We start from the raw sequence: 25254 nt of genomic DNA, 5'->3' as shown, positions 1-25254 counted from the left end.
GAGAGCGCCAGAGCGAGAGAGACAGAGCGAGAGAGACAGAGTGCCTGAGTGAGAGCACCAGCCAGAGAGCCAGCGCGCCAGCCAGAGAGCCAGAGCGCCAGCCAGAGCGCCAGCCAGAGTGCCAGCCAGAGAACCAGCCAGAGAACCAGCCAGTGAACCAGCCAGTGAACCAGCCAGAGAACCAGCCAGAGAACCAGCCAGAGAGCCAGCCAGAGAGCCAGAGCACCAGCCAGAGAACCTGAGCGAGAGCGCCAGCCAGAGAGCCAGAGCGCCGGCCAGAGACCCTGAGCGAGAGCCAGAGCGCCAGCCAGAGAGCCTGAACGAGAGCCAGAGCGCCAGCTAGAGACCTGAGCGAGCGCCAGCCAGCGAGCCAGAGCACCAGCCAGAAAGCCAGACCGCTGAGCGACGCCGGAGAGGCTGAGCGAGCGTGAGATAGGCTGAGCATGCAAGAGAGAGCGAGCCAGACAGAAAAAGCGCCAGAGAGCAAGAACATCAGAGAGAGAGAGACAGAGAGAGAGAGTGTCAGCCAGAGAGCGCCAGCCAGAGAGTGCGAGAGAACGAGAGCGCAAGCGAGAGAGCGAGCCAGAGAGAGAAAGCGCCAGAGCGCCAAAGAGAGCAAGAGCGCCAGAGAGAGAGCGCCAGCCAGAGAGAGAGCCAGCCAGAGAGAGAGCCAGAGAGAGAGAGCGCCAGACAGAGAGAGAGAGCGCCAGAGAGAGAGAGAGAGCGCCAGAGAGAGAGAGAGAGAGAGCGCCCGAGAGAGAGAGAGAGAGCGCCAGAGAGAGAGAGAGCCAGAGAGAGAGAGACAGAGCGCCAGAGAGAGAGAGAGAGAGACAGAGCGCCAGAGAGAGAGAGAGAGAGAGACAGAGCGCCAGAGAGAGAGAGAGAGAGAGCGCCAGAGAGAGAGCGAGAGCGCCAGAGAGAGAGAGAGAGCGCCAGAGAGAGAGAGAGAGCCAGAGAGAGAGGGAGACAGAGCGCCAGAGAGAGGGAGACAGAGCGCCAGAGAGAGGGAGACAGAGCGCCAGAGAGAGGGAGACAGAGCGCCAGAGAGAGAGAGAGAGAGCGCCAGAGAGAGGGAGAGAGCGCCAGAGAGAGGGAGACAGAGCGCCAGAGAGAGGGAGACAGAGCGCCAGAGAGAGGGAGACAGAGCGCCAGAGAGAGGGAGACAGAGCGCCAGAGAGAGGGAGAGAGAGAGAGAGAGCGCCAGAGCGAGAGAGACAGAGCGAGAGAGACAGAGTGCCTGAGTGAGAGCACCAGCCAGAGAGCCAGCGCGCCAGCCAGAGAGCCAGAGCGCCAGCCAGAGTGCCAGCCAGAGAACCAGCCAGAGAACCAGCCAGTGAACCAGCCAGAGAGCCAGCCAGAGAGCCAGAGCACCAGCCAGAGAACCTGAGCGAGAGCGCCAGCCAGAGAGCCAGAGCGCCGGCCAGAGACCCTGAGCGAGAGCCAGAGCGCCAGCCAGAGAGCCAGAGCGCCAGCTAGAGACCTGAGCGAGCGCCAGCCAGCGAGCCAGAGCACCAGCCAGAGCACCAGCCAGAAAGCCAGACCGCTGAGCGACTGCCGGAGAGGCTGAGCGAGCGTGAGAAAGGCTGAGCATGCAAGAGAGAGCGAGCCAGAGAGAAAAAGCGCCAGAGAACAAGAACATCAGAGAGAGAGAGACAGAGAGAGAGAGTGCCAGCCAGAGAGCGCCAGCCAGAGAGAGTGCGAGAGAACGAGAGCGCAAGCGAGAGAGCGAGCCAGAGAGAGAAAGCGCCAGAGCGCCAAAGAGAGCAAGAGCGCCAGAGAGAGAGCGCCAGCCAGAGAGAGAGCCAGACAGAGAGAGAGCCAGCCAGAGAGAGCCAGAGAGAGAGAGCGAGAGCGAGCCAGCCAGAGAGAAAGAAAGAGCGAGCCAGCCAGAGAGAGAAAGAAAGAGCGAGCCAGCCAGAGAGAGCCAGCCAGAGAGAGAGAAAGAGAGAGAGAGAGAGAGAGAGAGCCAGCCAAAGAGCGAGCGAGAGCGAGAGAGAGTGAGCGAGAGAGAGTGAGCCAGCCAGAGAGAGAAAGAGAGAGCGAGCTCCAGAGAGAGAGTGCCAGAGAGAGAGCGCCAGAGCGAGAGAGACAGAGCGAGAGAGACGGAGCGCCTGAGTGAGAGCACCAGCCAGAGAGCCAGCGCCAGAGAGAGAGAGACAGAGCTCCAGACAGAGAGACAGAGCTCCAGAGAGAGAAAGACAGAGCGCCAGAGAGAGAGAGAGAGAGAGAGAGAGCCAGAGAGAGAGAGAGAGAGAGCGAGAGAGAGCGAGAGAGAGAGAGCGCCAGAGAGAGAGAGAGAGAGAGAGCCAGAGAGAGAGAGAGAGAGAGAGAGAGAGAGAGAGCCAGAGAGAGAGCCAGAGAGAGAGAGAGAGAGCGCCAGAGCGAGAGAGAGAGAGAGAGAGAGTGCCTGAGTGAGAGCACCAGCCAGAGAGCCAGCGCGCCAGCCAGAGAGCCAGAGCGCCAGCCAGAGCGCCAGCCAGAGAGCCAGAGCACCAGCCAGAGAGCCAGAGCACCAGCCAGAGCACCAGCCAGAGAACCAGAGCACCAGCCAGAGAACCTGAGCGAGAGCGCCAGCCAGAGAGCCAGAGCGCCGGCCAGAGACCCTGAGCGAGAGCCAGAGCGCCAGCCAGAGAGCCAGAGCGCCGGCCAGAGACCCTGAGCGAGAGCCAGAGCGCCAGCCAGCGAGCCAGAGCACCAGCCAGAGAGCCAGACCACTGAGCGAATGCCGGAGAGGCTGAGCGAGCGTGAGAAAGGCTGAGCATGCAAGAGAGAGCGAGCCAGAGAGAAAAAGCGCCAGAGAGCAAGAACATCAGAGAGAGAGAGAGAGACAGAGAGAGAGAGTGCCAGCCAGAGAGCGCCAGCCAGAGAGAGTGCGAGAGAACGAGAGCGCAAGCGAGAGAGCGAGCCAGAGAGAGAAAGCGCCAGAGCACCAAAGAGAGCAAGAGTGCCAGAGAGAGAGCGCCAGCCAGAGAGAGAGCCAGCCAGAGAGAGAGCCAGCCAGAGAGAGAGCCAGCCAGAGAGAGCCAGAGAGAGAGAGCCAGAGCGAGCCAGCCAGAGAGAAAGAAAGAGCGAGCCAGCCAGAGAGAAAGAAAGAGCGAGCCAGCCAGAGAGAGAAAGAAAGAGCGAGCCAGCCAGAGAGAGCCAGCCAGAGAGAGAGAAAGAGAGAGAGAGAGAGAGCCAGCCAAAGAGCGAGCGAGAGCGAGAGAGAGTGAGCGAGAGAGAGTGAGCCAGCCAGAGAGAGAAAGAGAGAGCGAGCTCCAGAGAGAGAGTGCCAGAGAGAGAGCGCCAGAGCGAGAGACAGAGCGAGAGAGACGGAGCGCCTGAGTGAGAGCACCAGCCAGAGAGCCAGCGCGCCAGCCAGGGAGCCAGAGCGCCAGCCAGAGAGCCAGAGCACCAGCCAGAGAACCAGCCAGAGAGCCAGCCAGAGAGCCAGCCAGAGAGCCAGCCAGAGAGCCAGAGCACCAGCCAGAGAACCTGAGCGAGAGCGCCAGCCAGAGAGCCAGAGCGCCGGCCAGAGAGCCTGAACGAGAGCCAGAGCGCCAGCAAGAGAGCCTGAACGAGAGCCAGAGTGCCAGCTAGAGACCCTGACCGCCAGCCAGAGAGCCCGAGCGACAGCCAGAGAGCCCGAGCGACTGCCAGAGAGGCTGAGCGAGCGTGAGAAAGGCTGAGCATGCGAGAGAGCGAGCCAGAGAGAAAAAGCGCCAGAGAGCAAGAACATCAGAGAAAGAGAGAGAGCCAGAGAGAGAGAGCGCCAGCCAGAGCGAGTGCGAGAGAACGAGAGCGCAAGCGAGAGAGCGAGCCAGAGAGAGAAAGCGCCAGAGCGCCAAAGAGAGCAAGAGCGCCAGAGAGAGAGCGCCAGCCAGAGAGAGAGAGAGCCAGCCAGAGAGAGAGAGAGAGCCAGCCAGAGAGAGAGAGAGAGACAGCCAGAGAGAGAGAGCCAGCCAGAGAGAGAGAGAGAGAGCGCCAGAGAGAGAGGGAGACAGAGCGCCAGAGAGAGGGAGACAGAGCGCCAGAGAGAGGGAGACAGAGCGCCAGAGAGAGGGAGACAGAGCGCCAGAGAGAGGGAGACAGAGCGCCAGAGAGAGGGAGACAGAGCGCCAGAGAGAGGGAGACAGAGCGCCAGAGCGCGAGAGACAGAGCTCCAGACAGAGAGAGACAGAGCTCCAGAGAGAGAAAGACAGAGCGCCAGAGAGAGAGAGAGAGAGAACCAGAGAGAGAGAGAGAGAGAGAGCGCCAGAGAGAGAGAGAGAGAGCGCCAGAGAGAGAGAGAGGGCGCCAGAGAGAGAGAGAGGGCGCCAGAGAGAGAGAGAGGGCGCCAGAGAGAGAGAGAGCGCCAGAGAGAGAGAGAGAGAGAGAGCGCCAGAGAGAGAGAGAGAGAGAGAGCGCCAGAGCGAGAGAGACAGAGCGAGAGAGACAGAGTGCCTGAGTGAGAGCACCAGCCAGAGAGCCAGCGCGCCAGCCAGAGAGCCAGAGCGCCAGCCAAAGTGCCAGCCAGAGAGCCAGAGAACCAGCCAGAGAACCAGCCAGAGAACCAGCCAGTGAACCAGCCAGAGAACCAGCCAGAGAACCTGAGCGAGAGCGCCAGCCAGAGAGCCAGAGCGCCGGCCAGAGACCCTGAGCAAGAGCCAGAGCGCCAGCCAGAGAGCCTGAACGAGAGCCAGAGCGCCAGCTAGAGACCTGAGCGAGCGCCAGCCAGCGAGCCAGAGCACCAGCCAGAAAGCCAGCCAGAGAGAAAGAAAGAGCGAGCCAGCCAGAGAGAGAAAGAAAGAGCGAGCCAGCCAGAGAGAGCCAGCCAAAGAGCGAGCTCCAGAGAGAGAGTGAGCGAGAGAGAGTGAGCCAGCCAGAGAGAGAAAGAGAGAGCGAGCTCCAGAGAGAGAGCGCCAGAGCGAGAGAGACAGAGCGAGAGAGACGGAGCGCCTGAGTGAGAGCACCAGCCAGAGAGCCAGCGCGCCAGCCAGGGAGCCAGAGCGCCAGCCAGAGAGCCAGAGCACCAGCCAGAGAGCCAGAGCACCAGCCAGAGAACCAGCCAGAGAGCCAGCCAGAGAGCCAGCCAGAGAGCCAGCCAGAGAGCCAGCCAGAGAGCCAGAGCACCAGCCAGAGAACCTGAGCGAGAGCGCCAGCCAGAGAGCCAGAGCGCCGGCCAGAGAGCCTGAACGAGAGCCAGAGAGCAAGAACATCAGAGAAAGAGAGAGAGCCAGAGAGAGAGAGCGCCAGCCAGAGCGAGTGCGAGAGAACGAGAGCGCAAGCCAGAGAGCGAGCCAGAGAGAGAAAGCGCCAGAGCGCCAAAGAGAGCAAGAGCGCCAGAGAGAGAGCGCCAGCCAGAGAGAGAGAGAGCCAGCCAGAGAGAGAGAGAGCCAGCCAGAGAGAGAGAGAGCCAGCCAGAGAGAGAGAGAGAGACAGCCAGAGAGAGAGAGAGAGAGAGCCAGCCAAAGAGCAAGCGAGAGCGAGAGAGTGAGCGAGAGAGAGTGAGCTAGCCAGAGAGAGAAAGAGAGAGCGAGCTCCAGAGAGCGAGCTCCAGAGAGAGAGCACCAGAGCGAGAGAGACAGAACGAGAGAGACAGAGCGAGAGAGACAGAGCGAGAGAGACAGAGCGAGAGACAGAGCGAGAGACAGACGGCTCACATTACATCAAACAGACCTGTTCAGGTGATGTAACGTTCGAGCGTTCAGACAGAAGTCTTGTGTAGAACAGATATGTGTATAATAGGAGATCATGTCAGCTCCACTCATTGAATTTCTATCTGCACCTCAGACCCGAACCAGACAGAGTAGTCTCAGTGAATCAACTCAGAAAACGATATCACGTCAGGCTGACAGTCCTTTAAATACACTTCTTACCGAATCCCTTTCTAATCGAACCACAGCAGTTTTAGTGAATGACTGGAAACATCACTTATTCCCTCACCATTTAGACCACATTTAGACCAGGTCTGCTACAGCACACTAACGGCAGGGAAGACTTGTGGGCTAAGTTACGAAAATATGATTCTGTCATTTCTATTTCTATGGTTGTCATTAAGGCCATGGTCATGGTGACTTTAAAAAGAAGAGAAACTCACACCGTTCTAACTGGAGTCATCGAAGACCCACATGGAAGGAGGAGGAAGAAGCCGAGGATATAAGAAAATAATGCTGGTGACATTTAATCATGTCCTCAAGCTAAAAAAGTTGCCATGGTGACCGTGACCACTCACTCATCAATGGTGAAACAGACAATGCGTCTACGTAGTCCCTCAGCTTTCTGTTTCTCCAGAGAGGCCCGACCCAGGAAGGGAATGGTGCTCTTCATCTTACAGGTGAACGCTAGTCCCGCCTCCAGAGGTGTGTCGTCAGGCCGCAGGTCAGCATGCCAATGTCTGTAGCCTAGGGAGAGAGGAGGGGAGTCACTATCCAGCCAAACTGCAAACCTTGGAAGAGGAGGATGGTAATGACTGGAATGGAATTCATGGAACAGAGTCAAACATGCGGTTTCCATATGTTTGATAAATGTACATGTATTCCATTCCAGCCATTACAATGAGCCCATCCTCCTTTAGCTCCTCCCACCAGCCTCCTCTGCATTCATTAGACACAGAAACATGAACACATGCAAGGGCGCAGAGGTTAAGCACTCTCAAAGAAGTTGCTTATCGTTGTCCAACGTATTCGATGATCACTTCCACTTCTGAGTTAACGGTGAATTCTTTGGTGACTGTAGAGTCCAATCAGAGATCCACAAACTTTATTGCAAGTGGGGCATATGCAGTCTGTGTTGGCGGGGGGCAGGCACGGTTGTATGTCTCCTGAGCTGTTTTTGCTGTCTCTTTATGCTCCTCTCCCCGCCTCTGTACACCGCTCTGGCAGAGCTGCCGCCAGGTGGAACGGTTGGCAGCAGCATCCTCTAGGTCTGTGGGTTTGATGTTGCACTTCTTCAGTGACGTTTTCAGCTGGTCCTTGTAGAGCTTCAGCTGTCCCCTGCAGACAGCTATATGGCCGGCCAAGATGTAGCTGGCCATACAGGATCTTCCCTGGCAAGCGCTCCTGAGACATTCTAATGACATGCCCAAGCCAGCACAGTTGGCGTTGAGTGACCATGGCCTCCTTACTCTTGCAGTTGGTCTTAGCAAGTATTTATGTATGGGGCACACGGTTGCACCAGGGGATTCCCAGGATGCAATGCAGGCATCTAATGTGGAATCGCTCGAGCTGCATGTTGTGGCGACTAAGTGACCCAGGCTTCATAGCTGTAAAAAAGTATGGTGATGCAGACGGCAACCTTGGTGTGGAGGTGGAGATTCCTGTTTTGGAAGACCCTGCATCTGAGTTTCCTGAAGGCAGTTGATGCTTGCTTGATCCTATTTTGAATTTTGAGGTCGATGCTGCAGTCTGAAAGAATGCTACCCAGGTATTTGAAGGATAGAACTATTGCCAGTGATTTGTGTTCAATGGTGAAGACAGGCATGGTGGGTGGAGGGCTGGATCTCCATTGACAGACCACCTCTGTCTTGGTGGTGTTGATAGACAGTCCCATCCTGCTATAGACCATCACAGCCGCTACAAGGACAGACTGAAGGTCTTTCAGAGTGTGGGCCACAAGAGCACAGTCATCAGCATACTGCAGCTCAAGAACCCGTTCTGTCAAGACTTTGGTGGTTGCTTGGAGCCTCCTGACGTTGAATAGATTTCCATCCAGCCTGAAGTCCACTGCAAAACCCCTGCTGTCCTCAAATTCTTTCTGGAGAAGCTGGGTGACACGTAGGAGGAAGACGTTAAAGAGTACCAGTGCGAGTCACACACCCCTGCCTCACACCGATGCTTACTCTAAAGGGCACCGTCTCCTGCCTTCCAATGGCCACCAGAGCCATCATCCCATCATGGAACTGGAAAAGGATGTTGACAAATTTGCCTGGACAGCCAAATTTGAGTAGAAGGACCATGCCCCAGGACTACCTGACATGATGACTCCTTGCTGTCCCCAGTCCACCTGACCGTGCTGCTGCTCCAGTTTCAACTGTTCTGCCTTCTTATTATACGACCATGCTGGTCATTTATGAACATTTGAACATCTTGGCCATGTTCTGTTATAATCTCCACCCGGCACAGCCAGAAGAGGACTGGCCACCCCACATAGCCTGGTTCCTCTCTAGGTTTCTTCCTAGGTTTTGGCCTTTCTAGGGAGTTTTTCCTAGCCACCGTGCTTCTACACCTGCATTGCTTGCTGTTTGGGGTTTTAGGCTGGGTTTCTGTACAGCACTTTGAGATATCAGCTGATGTACGAAGGGCTATATAAATAAATTTGATTCGATTTGATTAGAATGCCCGATAGTAGTTTCCTGCTCACAGAGTCAAAGGCCTTGGAGAGGTCGAGAAAGGCCATGAAAGGTCCTGATGTTATTCATGGCACTTCTCTTGGAGTTGCTTGTGTCCCGAGAATATCATGTTGACCATACTCCTGTTCTTTCTGAAGCCGCATTGTCTCTGGCAGCAGTTCCTCTGTGATGTTGTTCACCGGCCTGTGTAGCATCACCTACACAGGCTGGTGAACAACAACCCCCGGCTGTTGCCACAGATGGAGCGGTCACCCTTGTTCTTATCGATGTTTGCATCCCGCCACTGTTGTGGGACGATCTCCGGTCCCAAACCTCAGTGATGTACTGGTGGAGCGTTCTGGTACAGAAGTAACCTCCCTTCTTAAGTAGCTCTGCCGGGATGCTGTCAGCGCCAGGAGTCTCGTTGTTCTTGAGGGAATGGATAGCTGAGAACACCTCTTGGAAGGTTGGTGAATGGTTGACGCCTTGAATGCCCACTTCTGGTCCACGGGGTCCTCTGCGATCAGAAGAGGCTCAGTCTCCCTCAGCCTTTCAGCGAGAGAGCGACGGAACTCATACTTTACTGCAGCTTTCTCATGCCGGAAACAGTGCAGTTGCCTCTTACTGGACCTCTGCAGGCGTTGGGGGGGGGGGGGGGGCACGTGTCAGCAGGACGTCATTAGTGTCAGAACGTCTCACTATGACGTAGTACATCAGGTGCCAGTGTTTGGAGCGTGGGTGCATCCATGATGCCTTATATTTGTTCTTCTGCTGGAACAAGGCGTCAGTGACAATGAGGTCGTGCTCGGCACATAGAGCCGTTCTCATTGACCTGGCCAACACAATGCCTACCCAGCACTCTGTTCCATATCCTGTTGTTCTGTCCCACCCTAGCGTTGAAGTCACCCAGCAGAAAGATGTTGTCATTCCTGGGGATGCGGTGAAGGGCCTCATCTAGTGACTGGTAGAAGCCGTCCTTTGCCTAATTTTCAGATGGTAACGTTGGTGCGTATGCACTGAGAAGAGTAGTATAATGCATATTGGCTAGGGGGATATGGTGAGACATGAGTCTTTCTCTCTTCCTCACCGACAGGTGTTTCGGTGAGGCTGGGTAGAAGGCTGTTCTTAATTGCCAGTCCCACACCGTGCTGATGTTGTGGAACTCCCGATAGGTGCGGTAGCCTATCCAGGATGGAGTGAGTGGGCAATTGTTAGGCCACCTTTTCTAGGCCTCTCCCCAGCTGGGGTGAGCAGTGTGGCTCCTAAGTCCACCTTTTCTAGGCCTCTCCCCAGCTGGGGTGAGCAGTGTGGCTCCTAAGGCCACCTTTTCTAGGCCTCTCCCCAGCTGGGGTGAGCAGTGTGGCTCCTAAGGCTACCTTTTCTAGGCCTCTCCCCAGCTGGGGTGAGCAGTGTGGCTCCTAAGGCCACCTTTTCTAGGCCTCTCCCCAGCTGGGGTGAGCAGTGTGGCTCCTAAGTCCACCTTTTCTAGGCCTCTCCCCAGCTGGGGTGAGCAGTGTGGCTCCTAAGGCCACCTTTTCTAGGCCTCTCCCCAGCTGGGGTGAGCAGTGTGGCTCCTAAGTCGGGATGCTCAGTCACACAGGGGTCTGCTGAGAGCAGCTGCCACTCAAGTCCCAGCTGCTGGCGACCATAATAGCCCTGTGCCGCTGGCGTGCAGGGGTCTAATTAAGGGCTCCCGGTTTCCGGTTGATGGCTTCACCGAGGTCAGAAGTGGATACCTGTGCAAAGGAAGTTATTTAAAGTGCCGCTGAGTGTGCGCGCAATCCCCAACAGCACGACTTCACTGTAGGAAGGTGAAATTCCAGTGGCAAGGGGAGAAACCCAGGACAACCAGTACCTTCCACAGCTGCAGGAGGCTGCCGGAACCGCACTCTGTCGGCATCCGCGCGCACGCTGCTTTTCTTTCAAGGTGTGCTCCCCAAGCCGTTGTCGTACCAGACTAACCCACAAGGCAGCGGGACGACAGTGGTTGATGGCTGCCGGGACTTGTCCACACAGAGGTGGGCCTGTACAGATGCATCTCTGGGGCCCACTGCTGCTCCCGAGATCCCCAGCCAGTTAGACTGGAGTTTCAAGACAACCAGTAAACGTGTGCCGTCCCGGAGAGGCCCGACAGGAGTCTTGGTCACGGAGAGGATTTGGACCGGCAAGGGGAAACTTGTGCATGAAGCTTCTCCCCAATTCACCACAAGGGCTAGCCGGCGGCAGCGAGCTGTAAGCGAGAGTATGCAAGCAAGTGGCAAGCGGGCATGCAACTAACCTCTACCTGCTGATACGTCAAACAGCCACTGTAATGGGTCTCTCATTTCTGCTAGTCATGCTACTGCTGTTCTCTCAAGGACACAGGTATTGAACCAAACACGCTCTGTTTCACTTACAGCTCTGCTCCATGTTGTCACGACACCAGTATCGCGATACTTACCATACCAGATTATCCTTGGCAAAAAAATAAAACACGAAGCCGACAAAACTCTATGGTCCTTTAAAATCTACTTCTGTAAAACAAATGTGACTCTGGGTGACAACATAAGGCAGTTTTCTCCAACATAAGGCAGTTTTCTCCAACATTAGGACTGTTTTCCTCGAGAAATTCTGTCCGCTTCGTGTTTTGTTTCCTTTGCTTCCTAGTATCGCGATACTGGTATCGTGACAACACTACGACTGATACCTGTGGAAATGTGTACATCTGATACACTGTCTGCTGCCTATGGAGGTTTGTACATTCAGTTAAGACATTAATAGGACTGTTACTGTACTCTCAGCCTGGGCACTAGTCAGTTAAGCTAACATTCCACACCTTGTACTCCGTGTCATTGCCAAACGAAGCGAATAAGAATCTGTAGTGTGTGTGATTATCCCACTGCCGTTACAGAAGAAAAGGGGTAGTAAAAGTCCCAACTTTTCCTGGCACATCTCACTAATATGTTTTCCTGGAACATGTTATAGCTGAAGCACAGCTGGTGGTTGTGTTGCCTACAGCCCCTCAGCTCAGAAAACCACAGCTGGTTCCGGAAAAACTTTGTTGAGTTGTTGTTCTGCCACCAAACTCTTTCGGAGCTGTACTATACCTTTCTCGATGCTGAAGTACATGTCTATGCTGAGGGAGTCATTGGCACACACACACACACACACACACACACACACACAAACACCTTTCTCTATACTGAGGGAGTCGATGGCTCTGTATCCGGCGTTGATGATGCTGTGCTTGGCACCGGCAGCCATGACAGCCTGGTAGACAGGCAAGCAGGAGTCCTTAGGGATGTGCAGTTCCCAGCCCAGCTCGCCCACGAAGGACAGACGCATGGCACGCACCTAGAGGGGGAGGGGGGGTGACAGAATGAGAATTCATGAGCGAGTGATTGAATGAGTGAAAGACAGTGAGCGAGTTAGTGAGCGAACGAGGAAAGTGATCATTTAAAATGTCCTGGGACATGACGGGGCTCTAATAAGACACAGTAATTGCAACCGATAGTTCTCTTCCCAACACACTGTATGCAATGAGACTTTAAATTGGATGGCCAGAACCCAATGTAATATATCTGTAATGGAATGAATAGAGGAATTGTGTACGAGTTGTCCTTGAGAGCAGGAAGGCAGCTCACACTGGTCTAGTCTGACAGAGAGAACCCTTCTGGAGAACAGCACAGCTGCTCTGTAACCCTCCTACTATCTACTGTTCCCACACACACACACACACACACCACGTCTTCAAGGACATGGTCTGTATGCCGGGCTGCCGTACATTCTAATGAAGAAGTTCCTCGCAGGGAGAGAGGGAACAGAGAGGAGAGAGAGAGAGAGAGAGAGAGAGAGAGAGAGAGAGAGAGAGAGAGCGTGGGAGGATGAACAGAAGCATGGGAAAGGAACAGGATGGGAACTGATAAAAATGTGTTAGGGATAGAGCTGGATAGGGAGAAGAAAAGAGGAAGAGCAGAAGAAGAGATGTGAGACTAAAGAAGAAGAGATGTGAGACTAAAGAAGAAGAGATGTGAGACTAAAGAAGGAGAGAGGGTGAGAGACTGGTGAAGCAGGACAGCAGGAGGAATGTGAGGAGAAGCTGAGGAGATGTGACAACAGCAAGGATAGTTGAAGAGGCAGCCCCAGAGGAGGCCCTGTCAGCCACACCATCTGGCCAGCACAGCCTCACACAGGTCCCTTTATCCCCCCCCCACTCACAGCAGGAAACTCTAGGGATCCGGACAGAACTAGGCCAAGATCCTCTCACATAACACATACACAAATAATAATCATGCATGCACATGCAGGCACACATGCACACCCGCGTGCACGCACGCACGCACACCCATGCATGCATGCACGTGGGTGGGTGGGTGTGCGTGGGGGTGGGCACGCGTGTGGGTGTGCGGGCGCGTGCACGCACACCCCCTCCAAACCAAACAACCTGCCTCACGGTATGTTAAACCTGTATGGGAGAATGATGTGTAATGAGTGAGTTGGGGCACAGGCAAAGGCCGTGTTTTCAGCACGGCAGTGAGACCATCATCGGGGTTAAAATGCCATCAAGACCGTACTTAATGTAGGACAGGATGGGGCATTAGTGAAGCAGATGCCAAAGAAACAAGGGGGATCCAGAAAAAAACCATGACATAATTCAGCAAAATCAAAACAGAAAGCATTAGTGACACTGCGCCACAGGCTTAGTTGGAAATAGAGCTGTCTTTATTTGGGAGAGGAGAGCCACTCGGTTCCAACGCTGCTCTGCTCATCTACTGGGAAACATACAGAGGACCCAGTGTTTTATACTGTACTGTAATTACAGTGTAATAGTTAGAGCTGTATTGGATGTTTGTTTTTAAACACTCCAAATGTATTACAGCTAAACATGTATAGAGATATTGTCTCTTAATTTGATCACTGTTGTCAGATTGTGGCAACTTGTGGTGTATTGAAGGATTAAAAAGGCTTCTAAAGTTTGTAATTTCCACTTAAACTTGATTTGCCCCAATGGAAAATGCATCAACCCCTACAAAAATATCCATTCATTATAATCCACATAATTCAGATTTCCTGTAGGATTATTTTACTGCTGTGAGAAACTGGTCAAATTAAGATGGTATGTATTAAATGTACAGAGAGACGTACATGTTTTCTACAACTCTGAAATGAGGCAGAGAGGAGGAAAAGACTAGATGGTGAAAGACTAAAATGTTTAGATTCAAGGGAGATATGAATAATGGAGAGGGGGAGAGGGACAGATGAGAGAGCGCAATAGGAAAAAAAAGAGAGAGAGGGAGGTTAGAGAAGTGTGCAGAGTGTTTGACATGAGGTCTCAGTCAGTCACAGGGGTGATGTGAGCCAGGCCATCTGTCCCATAAACAGGCACAACACTCACTCGGGTTCCTCACCCACAATACACAGCTAGGCCAAGACACACAACAAAACACACACGCAGGCAGCTACACGCAAACGCGCGCACATACAACAACCACCTTTGTGCACGCATGAACGCACAAAGTTATGCACCCTCGCTCTTTCCTTGCTCTCTCTCATGCACACTAAGGAGAAAAGCACCCTTCTTCAAGCAGCGCCATGAAGTGTACATTTATTCGAATTTACTACTTGAATTCCATTGGCAATTGACATCACTGTGTGAAGAAAAGTCATGTGTACCAGATTAAATGATACATTTGATGAGGCTGGAGTGTGTGTGTGTGTCTAAGGGTGGGAATGAAAGGGGAAAATAACTGCTAGCCAGACAGACCAATAGAGCCAGCCAGCCAGGAAGACAGACAGACAGGTCCTTTCTCTTACCTTGTGTCCGGCAGCGTTACAGACTTTGTGTGTGGAGAAAGGGAAGGCTTCGTTACTCAGGTCTGTATCCAGGATCTCCTGTAGCACCTCTCGACTGTGGACAGACACAGAACACCACGTCAGCAAATCAGCTGTCAATCAACCAGTATCAGCCAATCGCCGGGTCAATCAGGAACTGCCAAAAGGGATCATCGGTGAATCAACAGTATATCGGTCAATCACCAATGGCAGCAGAGCTCGCGTCAGCCAAAGTGCCTAGCAGTCAACCTGTCCATCTGAGAAAAGTCCACGACAGATAATATAAGTCAGACAGGCAGCGCGGCACAACACACACCCATGATCGAGTAGACAAAAACAAAACATCATTCATATTTCATGGACAGTGTTCAGGTTTGGTTGGGTGTCGTCTGCGACACTGGGCCCGGGTCTGTCCTTATGAGTTCCCCTGCGCGCACAATCTGCTTTCTGGAAAGGGCCTCGTCACTGAAGTAGCCTGATCCCAGATCTGTTTGTGCAGTCTTGCCAAACCAGACAATGACTGTAGGGAGCTGGCAAGACAGCACAAACCAATTTGCGATCAGGCTATCACCGAAGGGCCCCTGACTGTAGTCATTGGTAGCAGCTGCGTGGCTTGCAGGGCTATTGGGCCAAAACAGCCTAGACGATGCTAGACGAGGCTCTTTCACTGTGACGCTTCTCTCTCATTTGGCTTCGTACACCTCTTTCCTCCAGCATAATGATGACTTTCTACCATAATTTTTTTCACCCGTCAAATACTTTACAACAAGTGCCCGAAGAAGGGGAGGAGACAGGGGACAGCATTTTAAACAATAAGAGTAACTGCACTCTAAAATTGAGATAGAGATGGCTTCCTCATTTCGGGGCCGGCGGCAGCGTCAGTGTCTCCGGGTACAGGTCAATAAGGCTCCATCCTCAAGACACAAACGCAGCGTTGCTACATTGGCAGCAGTCAAAGTGATGGATGTTTACACTAGGGCAGAGACGTGGACTGTGAGCCGCTACGGTCACGCTACGTTGATAAACAAACCTCTGTATAAAAATATGCCATTTACGACAAGGACCAGGGCTTTTCTAGGTACAGGAATGGCCGGACGGCTGGCTGAGATTGCAGACGCATCATTCTTCAGAGGTAAATCTCAGAGTTAGAGCGGCTGCCGGTGGACGGCGGAAGAGTAATGGATGTTTAGGCTCTGCCAGAGCGCGCGTGTGTGTGTGTCTGTGTGTGTGTGTGTGTGCAAGCACCTACCACTAAGCAGAGGAACTCATAAAGGACTAATTAAATGTGTGAGGTACAGAGGGAGATGAGGTGTAGGGCCAGGGGAATATGTGGAGGTAGAGAGATAATATATTTTGTTCGTGAAGGTAGGTGGTTTCAGGGTATTTTTTTTTTTAAATGTATGAGGCAATGTGATTAGTTGCTGTGGAATGGATCAGTGGTATAAAGTGGTATAAAGTGCTCCGATATTTCATGAACAGCCTCCACCCATTCCCTTCCCTCTGAAAAGTCATGCTTACTGAACTGTAGAGGCCGACAAGCTGTCTAATTATAAACCCTCTGTGTGAGTGTGTGCGTTAATGCGTGGATAGTGTGGGCTGTGAAACAGCCAATTAGTTGATCAGACTACCCATTTAGTGTGGCAGTTAGCGCAGGATCACAGATCTGTTCCTAATGAGAAAACACACACACACAGCTGGCTGCATATCACCCCCAAATCTAACCAAACTCCTAATTTTAGTTGTTGTAAAACTCCTATTGCACTATTACGTGACAACATCGAATTAAACATTTCTAAATTTGAGATTGCACTAATTAAACTTCAAACTATTTGCAGAACTACTAATTCAGTCCCAGGGAACAAGTATGTGTCCCCTGCCTATCCGTGTACTCTGAGATACAAATCAGACCAGAGAGAAATCCCCCCCTCCTCTTCAATATCCTCTCATTGCCTCCTCGTCGCTAGCTACACTGCTGCAGGGGACTCATTTGAGTTTCAGATGTGTTGTGACAGCATTTCATTCATATTTCAGGATTGTGGGAAGTGGGACGAGGGAGGAAGTGAGAGATGATGAGGGAGGGTGGGGGGGGGACATGATGAAAAAGACACTAATATGTATGGGGGCTGGGGACAGTCATTTCTACTAGCTGGAGTTAGTCTGTTGCAACAGAGAGACAGACGGAGCAGAAGGTGGCCCAGGGGCAGCCATAACGACAAGGCCCACAGCAAGTTCAGTCACAGTGAAATCCTTTTCAACCGGAACGTTTAACTTCTCTGGGATAGGTGGCAGTATTTTCACGTCCGGATGAAAAGTGTGTCCAAAGTAAACTGCCTGCTACTCAGGCCCAGAAGCTAAGATATGCATATTATTAGATTTGGATAGAAAACACTGACGTTTCTAAAACTGTTTGAATCAACTTATTTGGCAGGCAAAACCCCGAGGACAAACAATTCAGAATATTTTTTGTTTGAGGTCACTCTCTTTTCAATGGGTTTTCATTGGGAATCCAGATTTCTAAAGGACTTTCTTGCAGTTCCTATCGCTTCCACTGGATGTCAACAGTCTTTAGAAATTGGTTGAGGATTTTCCTTTGAGAAAATCAGAAGTAGCACTGTTCAGAACGAGGCTCGAGTGTACTCTTTGTTAGAGGCGCATGACCTGAAAAGCACTCTCCACTTTGTTTTCCTCCGGCATTGAACACAGTGAATCCAGTCTTAAATTTTATCGGTTATTTACGTCAAAAAATACCTAAAGTTGTATTAGGAAAGAAGTTTGGACAAAGCTTACAGGTAACTTATGAGAAATGTTGTAGTCATGTTGCGAGAGTTGGAACCGGTGTTTTTCTGGATCAAACACGCCAAATAAATAGACATTTTGGATATATATCCGATGGAATTAATCAAACAAAAGGACAATTTGTGATGTTTATGGGACATATTGGAGTGCCAACAGAAGACGCTCGTCAAAGGTAAGGCATGAATTATATCTTTATTTCTGCGTTTTGTGTAGCGCCTGGAGGGTTGAAATACGATTGTCTGTGTATGTTTGCTGGGGTGCTGTCCTCAGATAATAGCATCTTTTGCTTTCGCTGTAAAGCCTTTTTGAAATCTGACACGTTGGCTGAATTCACAACAAGTGCAGCTTTAATTTGATGTCTTGCATGTGTGATTTCATGAAAGTAAAATTTTTATTGTCATTTATTTGAATTTGGCGATCTGCATTATCACTGGATGTTGGCCAGGTGGGACGCTAGCGAAGTTAAACAAGTTTTGGGCCTAGAGCAGCTTTGCTCACCCACATCTGTCCAGGGTGGCTTAAATGGAGGCTATACAGTGAGTAAGGCTAGGGTTACTGTATGTGACTAACGTTACGGGTTGTGCTGATGAATTACTGTAAGTAAACCAGCAGTTACTGTAAGTGACATATTAATTGTGCTGATGACTAGTGACTTACTCGAAGTAAAAGTGAGTGCCTCATTTCAGAAACTGTGTACAGTTTTGGCCAGAAGTTGAGAATGACCCAAATATAAATTTTGACAAAGTCTGCTGACTCAGTTTGTATGATAACATTCTGAAGTGTATGCAAATTGCTATGAAGAGTGATCAGATTAATTACAAAGTCCCTCTTTGCCATGCAAATTAACTGAATCCCCTAAAAACATTTCCACTGCATTTCAGCCCTGCCACAAAAAGACCTGCTGACATCACTCTGACATGCTGATTGAGTTCGAATAACAGACTGGAAGCTTCAAAAGGCGGGTGGTGCTTGGAATCATTGTTCTTCCTCTGTCAATCATGTTTACCTGCAAGGAAACACGTGCTGTCGTCATTGCTTTGCACAAAAAGGGCTTCACAGGTAAGGATATTGCTGCCAGTAAGATTGCACCTAAATCAACCATTTATCGGATCATCAAGAACTTCAAGGAGAGCGGTTCAATTGTTGTGAAGAAGGCTTCAGGGCGCCCAAGAGAGTCCAGCAAGCGCCAGGACCGTCTCCTAAAGTTGATTCAGCTGCGGGATTGGGGGACCAACAGTACAGAGCTTGCTCAGGAATGGCAGCAGGCAGGTGTGAGCGCATCTGCACGCACAGCGAGGCGAAGACTTTTGGAGGATGGCCTGGTGTCAAGAAGGGCAGCAAAGAAGCTTCTTTTCTCCAGGAAAAACATCAGGGACAGACTGATATTCTGCAAAAGGTACAGGGATTGGACTGCTGATGACTGGGGCAAAGTCATTTTTTCTGATGAATCCCCTTTCCGATTGTTTGGGGCATCCGGAAAAAAGCTTGTCCGGAGAAGACAAGGTGAGCGCTACCATCAGTCCTGTGTCATGCCAACAGTAAAGCATCCTGAGGCCATTCATGTGTGGGGTTGCTTCGCAGCCAAGGGAGTGGGCTCACTCACAATTTTGCCGAAGAACACAGCCATGAATAAAGAATGGTACCAACACATCCTCCGAGAGAAACTTCCCCCAACCATCCAGGAACAGTTTGGTGACGAACAATTCATTTTCCAGCATGATGGAGTACCTTGCCATAAGGCAAAAGTGGTAACTAAGTGGCTCAGGGAACAAAACATTGATATTTTGGGTCCATGGACAGGGAACTCCCCAGACCTTAATCCCATTGAGAACTTGTGGTCAATCCTCAAGAGGTGGGTGGACAAGCAAAAACCAACAAATTCTGACAAAGTCCAAGCATTGGGTGTGTGTGTGTCTGTGTGTGTGTAACTGTGTGTGTGTGTGTGTGTGTGTGTGAGAATGTGTGTGTGAGAATGTGTGTGTGCGTAACTGTGAGTGCGTGTGTGTGTGTGTGTGTGTGCGTGCGTAACTGTGAGTGTGTAACAATGTGCGTGTGCGCGTGTAACTATGAGTGCGTGTGTGTGTGTGCGTGTGTGCACGCGTGTGTGTAACTGTGAGTGTGTAACTATGAATGCGTGTGTGTGTAACTGTGTGTGTAACTGTGTGTGTGTGTGCGCGCGCGTGTAACTGTGTGTGTGTTTGTAACTGTTTGTGTGTGTGTAACTGTGTGTGTGTGTGTGTGTGTGTAACTGTGTAACTGTGTGTGTAACTGTGTGCGTGTGTAACTGTGTGCGTGTGTAACTGTGTGCGTGCGTAACTGTGAGTGCGTGTGTGTGTGTGTAACTGTGTGCGCGTGTGTGTAACTGTGTGTGAGTGCGTGTGTGTGTAACTGTGTGTGAGTGCGTGTGTGTGTAACTGTGTGTGAGTGCGTGTGTGTGTAACTGTGTGTGAGTGCGTGTGTGTGTGTAACTGTGTGTGAGTGCGTGTGTGTGTGTAACTGTGTGTGAGTGCGTGTGTGTGTGTAACTGTGTGTGAGTGCGTGTGTGTGTAACTGTGTGTGAGTGTGTGTGTGTTTAACTGTGCGTGAGTGCATGTGTGTAAAACTGTGTGTGTGTTCGCATGTGTGTGTAACTGTGAATGTGTGTGCGTGTGTGTGTAACTGTGAGTGTGTGTGCGTGTGTGTGTGTAACTGTGTGTGTGTGTGTGTAACTGTGTGTGTGTGTGTCTGTGTGTGTGTCTGTCTGTGTGTGTAACTGTGTGTGTAACTATGAGTGTGTGTGTAACTGTGTGTGTGTGTGTGAGTGTGTAACTGTAACTATGAGTGCGTGTGTGTGTAACTGTGCGTGTGTAACTGAGTGTGTGTGTGTGTGTGTAACTATGAGTGCGTGTTTGTGTGTAACTGTGCGTGTGTAACTGTGTGTGTGTAATTGTGTGTGTGTAACTGTGTGTGTGTGTGTGTGTGTGTGTGTGTAACTGTGTGTGTGTGTAACTGTGTGTGTGTGTGTGTGTGTAACTGCTTGTGTGTGTGTGTGTAACTGTGTGCGTGTAACTGTGTGCGTGTGTGTAACTGTGTGCGTGTGTGTAACTGTGTGTGTGTGTGTGTAACTGTGTGTGTGTGTGTGTGTGTGTAACTGTGTGTGTGTGTGTGTGTGTGTGTAACTGTGTGCGCGTGTAACTGTGTGCGCGGGTGTGTGTAACTGTGTGTGCGGGTGTGTGTGTGTGTGTGTAACTGTGTGTGAGTGCGTGTGTGTGTAACTGTGTGTGAGTGCATGTGTGTAAAACTGTGTGTGTGTTCGCATGTGTGTGTAACTGTGAATGTGTGTGCGTGTGTGTGTAACTGTGAGTGTGTGTGTGTGTGTAACTGTGTGTGTGTGTGTGTGTGTGTAACTGTGTGTGTGTGTGTCTGTGTGTGTAACTGTGTGTGTGTGTGTCTGTCTGTGTGTGTAACTGTGTGTGTAACTATGAGTGTGTGTGTAACTGTGTGTGTGTGTGTGAGTGTGTAACTGTAACTATGAGTGCGTGTGTGTGTAACTGTGCGTGTGTAACTGAGTGTGTGTGTGTGTGTGTAACTATGAGTGCGTGTTTGTGTGTAACTGTGCGTGTGTAACTGTGTGTGTGTAATTGTGTGTGTGTAACTGTGTGTGTGTGTGTGTGTGTGTAACTGTGTGTGTGTGTAACTGTGTGTGTGTGTGTGTGTGTGTGTGTGTGTAACTGCTTGTGTGTGTGTGTGTAACTGTGTGCGTGTAACTGTGTGCGTGTGTGTAACTGTGTGCTTGTGTGTAACTGTGTGTGTGTGTGTGTAACTGTGTGTGTGTGTGTGTGTGTGTGTGTGTGTGTGTGTGTGTAACTGTGTGTGTGTGTGTGTGTGTAACTGTGTGCGCGTGTAACTGTGTGCGCGGGTGTGTGTAACTGTGTGTGCGGGTGTGTGTGTGTGTGAGACTGTGTGTGTGTGCGTGTGTAACTGTGAGTGAGTTTGTGTGTGTGCGCGCAACTGTGTGTGCGTAACTGTGTGTGTGTGTGTGTGTGTGTAACTGTGGGTGTGTGTGTTTGTAACTGTGTGTGCAACTGTGTGTGTGTGTCAACTGCTTGTGTGTGTTTATGTAACGTGTAACTGCGTGTGTGTGTAACTGTGTGTGTGTGCGTAACTGTGTGTGTATGTGTGCGTAACTGTGTGTGTATGTGTGCGTAACTGTGTGTGTATGTGTGCGTAACTGTGTGTGTATGTGTGCGTAACTGTGTGTGCGAAACTATGTGTGCGAAACTATGTGTGCGTGTGTGCGTAACTGTGTGTGCGTGTCTGTGTGTGTAACTGTGTGTGTGTGTGTGTGTGTAACTGTGACTGTGTGTGTGTAACTGTGTGTGTAACTGTAACTGTGTGTGTGTGTGTAACTGTGTGTGTATGTGTAACTGTGTGTGTGTGTAACTGTGTGTGTGTGTGCGTGTAACTGTGTGTGTGTGTGTGTGTGTAACTGTGTGTGTGTGTGTGTGTAACTGTGTGTGTGTGTGTGTGTAACTGTGTGTGTGTGTGTGTGTGTGTAACTGTGTGTGTGTGTATGTGTGTAACTGTGTGTATGTGTGTAACTGTGTGTATGTGTGTAACTGTGTGTGTGTATGTAGTGGTTGTGCTGATGACTTTATTGAGCAGGGTTATTTGCCATTTCGTTTCGTAAGCATTCAGGGAATCATTTACCATTTTTAATACTGATAAACCCAGGGGGATGGCAGTGTGTGTGTGTGTGCACGTGTAACTGTCTGTGTGTGTGTACACGTGTGGGTAACTCTGTGTGTGCGTGCAAATGTGCGTGTGTGCATGACTGTGATTGTGTGTGTGTAACTGTGCGTATGTGTGTAACTGTGTGTGTGTGCGCAACTGTATGTGTGTGCATGACTGTGCGCGTGTGTGTCTGTGTAACTGTGTGTAACTGTGTGTGTGTGTGTAACTGTGTGTATGTAGTGGTTGTGCTGATGACTTGTGGCTTACTCTAAGCAGAAGTGAGAGCCTCATCTCAGAAACTGAAGACATGAGAAATGAGGGAGTCTTTATTGAGCAGGGTTATTTGCCATTTCGTTTCGTAAGCATTCAGGGAATCATTTACCGTTTTTAATACTGATAAACCCAGGGGGATGGCAATGTAGCTGCCACACACACAATTTGCCCATACTAGATGCAGTAAGGGAACTGTAGGGTTGATTACATTTCTGTGCAGTGAGAGAGAAACAACTAACGTTGCATTTCCAATGTCAATGATTTCATACAACTTAGCATCAGCAAGGCGTGGCATGAAATCAGACCACAATGAGTACTATGGTCAAGATTTTATGACTGTTGAATCTTTTCCTCATGGCTCTAACAGTTACCGAATACAGTAACAGACTGGTGTTCCATCACAAGGAGAGGCCCTTTCCTGAGTGTAGGTTTGACTTGGAAATAACAGGCCCTTTCCCGAGGCAAGATTTGTGTATGATGACATTCCTTGCTGCGGTTGACGTCAGAGACCATTGCAACGCTCACTACCGAGTTCCAAACTGCCTCGAAGCAACGTCAGCACAAGAACTGTCAGTCGGGAGCTTCATGAAATGGGTTTCCATGGCCAAGCAGGCGCACACAAGCCTAAGATGGCCAAGCGTCGGCTGGAGTGGTGTAAAGCTCGCCGCCATTGGACTCTGGAGCAGTAGAAACGCGTTCTCTGGAGTGATTCATCACCATTCGGCAGTCCAACGGATACATCTGGATTTGGTGGATGCCAGGAGAACACTACCTGCCCTAAATATGGTGCCAACTGTAAAGTTTGGTGGAGGAGGAATAATGGTCTGGGGCTGTTTTTCATGGTTTAGGCTAGTCTCCTTAGTTCAATTAAAGGGATATCGTAATGCTACAGCATACAATGACATTCAATGGTTTGTCGAGATCGGTGTGGAAGAACATGACTGGCCTGCACAGAGCCCTGAACTCAAACCTATCGAACACCTTTGAGATTAATTGGAACGCCAACTGCGACACACTCACCTCTTGGGCCCCTGGATGCTGATCATGCCCATGTCTTCAGAGTAGTCAGTCAGCCGGCAGTTGAGCCCCTCATCCTGGAGAACAGTCTTGATGTGGTTCCAGTTGTGTTCTGCTACACCTCCACCGATGGCCAGGTAGTATGCATCACCTGGTAGAGGGCGAGATTCCAGACAGAAAGAATGAGACATAGGTGTTTACTCATCTATACTGTACAGTAGACACAAAAAGTGAGAAAAGTGAGTACCCACATACAGACAGTGTAGGCGCACACACACACACACACACACACACACACACACGTGGATATGGAGTCACATTTCCACATTGGAGGGCATTGATCAGGCAAACCACCCTTCAGAGAAGCTCTCAGACTTCAATGTGTTTTCCCTTCCACTTTCATACGAGTCCCCGAATGACTTCAATTTTGCTTCCGAAGTTGACTTTGTGAGCAAGCTGCTTGTTTACAAAGCAGGAGAAATCATTCATGAGCACTTTGCACTGATAATATTTTCCTGTGTTGCATTTCCTGTGTACATGAGATGTTCCATCCATTCAGTGCCTTTTGATGAGTACAATTTGATCAAAAATAACTTTACATTTCACATTCTGTAAGAGAGAGCACATGTTCAGCTTCATAAAACACACATTTTCCCCATCTCAAGAGATAAAAAAGTATATTTAAGTACCAGCCAAAAGTTTGGGCCCACCTACTTATTCAAGGGTTTTTCTTTATTTGTACTGTGTTCTACATTGTAGAATAATAGTGAAGACATCAAAACTATGAAATAACACATATGGAATCATGTAGTAACCAAGAAAAAGTGTTAAATCAATATAGATTTTAGATTCTACAAAGTAGCCACCCTTTGCCTTGATGACAGCTTTGCACACTCTTGGCATTCTCTCAACCAGCTTCATAAGGTAGTCACCTGGAATGCATTTCAATTAACAGGTGTGCCTTGTTAAAAGTTCATTTCTGGAATTGCTGGTGGCAGCATCATGCTGTGGGGATGTTTTTCAGTGCCAGGGACTAGGAGACTAGTCAGGATCGAGGGAAAGATGAACGGCGCAAAGAACAGAGAGATCCTTGATGAAAACCACCTCCAGAGCGCTCAGGACCTCAGACTGGGGCGAAGATTTACCTTCCAACAGGACCACGACCCTATGCCTGCCAAGATAACGCAGGAGTGGCTTCAGGACAAGCCTCTGAATGTCCTCGAGTGGCCCAGCCAAACCCCAGACTTGAACCGATCGAACATCACTCAAAAAAAATGTAATTTTCAAAACATGTCAACCCTGTTTATCTATGGGTAACAGGGTTGACATGTAATGCTCAATCAGCTCAGTTTTCCACCACAAAAAAAACCCAGAAAATCACCATAAAGACCAGCTCACCTGCTTTTTCACAATGATTGAACTATTAGATGTTCAATGTTGATTTTGAAATGGAATAGTTTTACCATATTAAAATGAGAGTTCTGTTCACTTAACAGGGTTGACCCTAAATCACATGAAATAAATAATACATATTCAGAGATGACTGTAAAAGCAACAAAATAACTAGGGCTTTGCAATGATGAAACTTGGGAGAAATTTCGGGGTTAAGTGGTTTAAAAGTCACAGAAGTTGCATGGAGGAACATGTCAAAACACTGAATTTAGGCAATTTAGCAAGTCTTTAGTCATACTACAAATCAGATTTCTTGAATTCTCAACGTGGTCTATTTTATTCATACATTTTCATTCAATATCAGACTTAAAATTCAATATTGGTGCACAATTTCTACTTAAAATATCAAAAAGGAACACAAAAGGCACTCTTTTCGTGGAACGAACCACACAACATTGCAGATTCGGGAAAGAGGTTAGGCAAGGCAATACTTCAAGGTAGCAAAAAGCAGGAAGGTCTGTACTCATCGATTCCCGGTGAAAAAGTCTCGACATTTATTCCACACTTCATGGTGATCACACCCCAACCCCTCCTACAAAAGTGTCTCTACAATATACTTCAACGTAGACATTTAACCATTCAGCAGATGCTCTTATGCAGAGCAACTTACAGTTCGTGCATTCATCTTTAGATAGCTAGATGGGACAACCACATACTGTATCATAGCTACATTATTGAGGAAAAATGTACTAATCAGCAAAGTCGGTGCTAGTAAGGTGGAAAGGTCAACTGAGAGTGTAAGTTCCAAAGTTTTTATTTTTGTATTTCTATTCATTTTACACACCGTGTGGGGGAGGGGAGAAGAGGAGGTGCCGTGTGATTATTTAAGATAGTCGGAAGATGGGCAGGGACTCTGCTGTCCTAGGTTCAGGGGGAAGCCAGTTCCACCATTTGGGTGCCAGGAT

At 50.1% G+C, this 25254-nt stretch overlaps 2 protein-coding genes across 2 annotated transcripts in view; one reads left to right on the top strand and one right to left on the bottom strand.

The window, feature by feature from the left end:
• sardh (sarcosine dehydrogenase) overlaps positions 1 to 25254 on the bottom strand; it is a 128422-nt gene that overhangs the window by 18723 nt on the left and 84445 nt on the right. Inside the window, exons 17-20 of the mRNA XM_065017645.1 lie at positions 22901 to 23048; positions 14081 to 14174; positions 11458 to 11620; positions 6194 to 6362 (exon numbers count right to left, since the gene is read on the bottom strand). Of these exons, the coding sequence (XP_064873717.1) occupies positions 6194 to 6362; positions 11458 to 11620; positions 14081 to 14174; positions 22901 to 23048 (574 nt within the window). The remainder of the gene's footprint in view (positions 1 to 6193; positions 6363 to 11457; positions 11621 to 14080; positions 14175 to 22900; positions 23049 to 25254) is intronic.
• On the top strand, positions 518 to 1478 carry LOC135571326 (zinc finger CCCH domain-containing protein 13-like; the record flags this gene model as incomplete). Its single annotated transcript, XM_065017099.1, has 2 exons — positions 518 to 760; positions 1079 to 1478. Coding segments are annotated over 2 exons (552 nt in total), but the record flags the coding sequence as incomplete, so codon positions are not given.

The sequence above is a fragment of the Oncorhynchus nerka genome, linkage group LG4 (genome assembly GCF_034236695.1).
Source record: "Oncorhynchus nerka isolate Pitt River linkage group LG4, Oner_Uvic_2.0, whole genome shotgun sequence".
In the NCBI taxonomy this organism is placed as follows: Eukaryota; Metazoa; Chordata; class Actinopteri; order Salmoniformes; family Salmonidae; genus Oncorhynchus; species Oncorhynchus nerka.
The sequence above is the reverse complement of the archived record's forward strand: the minus strand, read 5'-3'. Positions and strand labels throughout refer to the sequence as shown.